The 3351-nt window shown below is 30.7% G+C and overlaps 1 protein-coding gene across 1 annotated transcript; it reads right to left on the bottom strand.

The window, feature by feature from the left end:
- On the bottom strand, nt 1–719 carry LOC124894422 (dehydration-responsive element-binding protein 1F-like; the record flags this gene model as incomplete). The annotated part of the gene is given in 1 exon segment (XM_047405108.1): nt 1–719. A coding segment is annotated over 1 exon segment (612 nt), but the record flags the coding sequence as incomplete, so codon positions are not given.
- Nucleotides 720–3351: the final 2632 nt, after the last annotated feature.

Here is a 3351-nt window from a genome sequence, read left to right as displayed (position 1 = left end):
TAATCCCTCTATTTCCAACATTTCATTATTTTCTCCCCAATTATTACAACATAAAATGTCCATATTTTGTATGTTATTGTCACTTCCACTAGCCCCACCACCAACAACATCATTAGAATTAATTTCCTGGTTCATATAATCGACCCCAACTGACTCATCAGAATCTTGATGGAATGCGTTAGCAGCTATCATAGCAGCCTGACGTAATTCTTTAGGATCTTTTGACACCGGCACTGGCAAGCGCCAACTAGAGTCTTCGAAATTCAGTATCGCTAAATTCCCTCGAAGTGCCAATGCAACAACATCATGAGCCCGAGCCGCCATTTCTGGAGTAGGATAAGTCCCTAGCCATATTCTTTTCTGTTCACTAGGTTCACGTATCTCGCAAACCCACTTGTTATTATTCCTCCTCCTCACTCCCCTATAAATCGGGTGACGAGTTTCCTTGAACTTCTTTCTCCCTGCACGCTTCTTGGGTTGGTTCGCAGCTAGTAGCAATCCTCCTCCTGATTTTTCTGAAGACGACGATGATGTTTCCTGCGAGTGATCTCTCTCTAGATTTGCCATGCTGGAATCAGAAAAATACGAAATCGAGTTATTATTATTATTCATTTTTTATATAAATAATCGCGACTGTTGTAATAGTCGATAATATTCAAACTTTGTAGTGAGTGAAGGGCTATGAATTTTGTGAAAGAATGAAAGTTGTGTTTTATAGACTTTGTGGATATAAATGGACTGTGAATTAAGTAACAAGATAATAACTAGTGGCTACGATATAGACACGAACACGTATATATATATTTTTGGCTCCTAAAAGTTATAGTATGACTAGAACAAAGGTCAATTTTCACTCTTCGTATTCTTTGTGGGGTACTTACTTTAATTGTCTGCTATTTTCTTTTTTTTTTTTCTTGAAATAAAGAAACAAAAGAATAAGAAAGAAAGATGACAAATGCATCATTCAGAGGCGGAGCCAGGATTTTAAGTAAGAAAATTTAATATTAAAAAAAAAATTAAAAGAAATTCAACACCTGCTATAACCAGATAAAAAATATTTAATTATATATAAATAATATATTTCTTTTATCGAAGAAAGTTGAACGAATCTCTAAAGAGGACTGGCTCTGCCTCTTACATCACTTACGTAATGCATCTTGATGTCATGGATTATATATATAGAATTTTGAATTGAATTCTTCAACTCATATTTTGGACCTTATAATAGTTGACTCATGTCTAGAACGAACGAGACACAATTATCATCAAATAATATAATATAATGGATAAAAATAATTTTTTTTCTTAGGAATTTTTTTTTTAGAGAGCGTTTCTTTCGAATGAGCTCTACAATCTACAATCTATATGGTGTAAATTTAAATTAATTTAATTTTTTTATGGGTGAATGAGCTCTACAATCTACAATCTATATGGTGTAAATTTAAATTAATTTAATTTTTTTATGGGTCCAAATTATATTCAGTATAATTATATAAGTTTGTTTGAGAGGATGAAGTGTCCGTATTTTTATTTTTACCTTTCGAAAGTATAGGTATTATTTTTCATAGATACCGTCAGACTTTCATTTTGGTTCTTCAAACATTTAATTTTCAATTTGAAATATTAATTTTATTTAAGTTAAATTAATTTTAAAAACAAAATAAACTAACTTCCGTAAAATAAAACGTGAAAAGTAAAAAAAAATAAAATCAGTTTGAGTCAATGAAACAGAAAGTGTCATAGTTTTGCGGCACATACACACGGGTGCTACACACTTTCTCATACTTAAGTGACAAATTTGTCTCTACAAAGTGTGACATCACATCATATTTTTTACTTTATTAATTTATTTAATTGTTTAAGAATTATGTTTTACACGTTTTTGACGTGGGGGGGTTAATTTTCTTTATGATCATATGTGAACATTCTTTTTTTTTTTTTTTTTTTTATATAATAGGCAGTGACGTAGGGTGTGTTTGGTATGAACGAAAATATCTTTCAATTTTCTTATGTTTGATTGGTTTATATAATTTGAAAAATAATTTTCAAACTAATTTTTTTTTTTTTTTTGATATAATAGGCAGTGACGTAGCCGCTATCTTTCGTGAGCTGCTTCTCTACTTCATAAAAGTAGAAGCACAAATAATGTACACTCTATTATGTGGAAATATACTAGGTATATTGTTGAGTTATAGGTAGTGGCGTTGCCGCTTTCAATTTAAATTTTGAAATTCTTTTTGTGTGTATTATATAATGCTTAATACGTAAATTAAGTTAACCATGTAAAGATGAGGACACATACTAATATATATTTGAAAAGCAAAATATATTAAAGTCCAAAAAATACTAAAATCCAAGATGAAACTTAAAAAGCTTCTCAATCAAGAAGATATAAATATGCATGAAGATAAGAGGTCCATACTATAAAGTTTCATGGTGGAGATTAATTTGCAATAATTTAATTAGATTTTTCTAAATGGATCTTTGTATTGATATTGACAGCATGTATATATAAGAAGATTAGTACATGCAAAGTATAAATTATTTACATCAAATTTAAATGTAAACAGTCTCTCTATCCTACAAAGATATGCACAAATATAATAAGACTTGCATATATTCTATTATTTTTAGACTTCACCTGTCGAACTACGTTGAATATGTATTGTAAAATATTAGATATTTATATAGAATTAAATTTTATTAACTTTAATCAATCGAAATATATACTTCATATTTATATGTTATAACATACATTAATATATCCACATGACTCGTATCCATAACTCTGAATCCTAAAAGTTATGTGATGAAGAGTCCAACCTATATATATATATATATATATATATATATATATATATATATATATATTCGTAGTGCAACCAGGGGCGGACCTTGGTTCAAATCAGTGGTGCTCCGGCCTTCAATATCCGTTAAACTCGACACTGAATCGGTATAACTATATAAAAATGTATAAAAAATTGATATAAGTTGGAAAAAAAGCACCCTCGAAACCAAAAAGATAGTTGAGTGCTTTGATTTTCAGCGGAATCTTAAAATTTTGGATGTCAATACATGTGTTCCAACCTCCGGAGCATCCACGACGCCTAAATCTTGAGTCCGCCACCACTGGGTGCAGCCATATCAGATACCCAAATCCGAGTCCGAGCAACATATATAATCAAATATCATAACTCCACAGAGAAACTTCCACGTCACTTTCCACGTCATCCCAACTGAAACAACTACCTAATCTAGGAGTTGGTGAAAATAAAAGCCCCTCAGCCATCTTTTCTTGCCATGATAATCCCTCTATTTCCAACATTTCATTATTTTCTCCCCAATTATTAC

Source organism: Capsicum annuum, unplaced genomic scaffold (assembly GCF_002878395.1).
Source record: "Capsicum annuum cultivar UCD-10X-F1 unplaced genomic scaffold, UCD10Xv1.1 ctg73902, whole genome shotgun sequence".
Lineage (NCBI taxonomy): Eukaryota > Viridiplantae > Streptophyta > Magnoliopsida > Solanales > Solanaceae > Capsicum > Capsicum annuum.
Note: the sequence above shows the minus strand (reverse complement) of the source record. Positions and strands in the feature narration are given on the sequence as shown.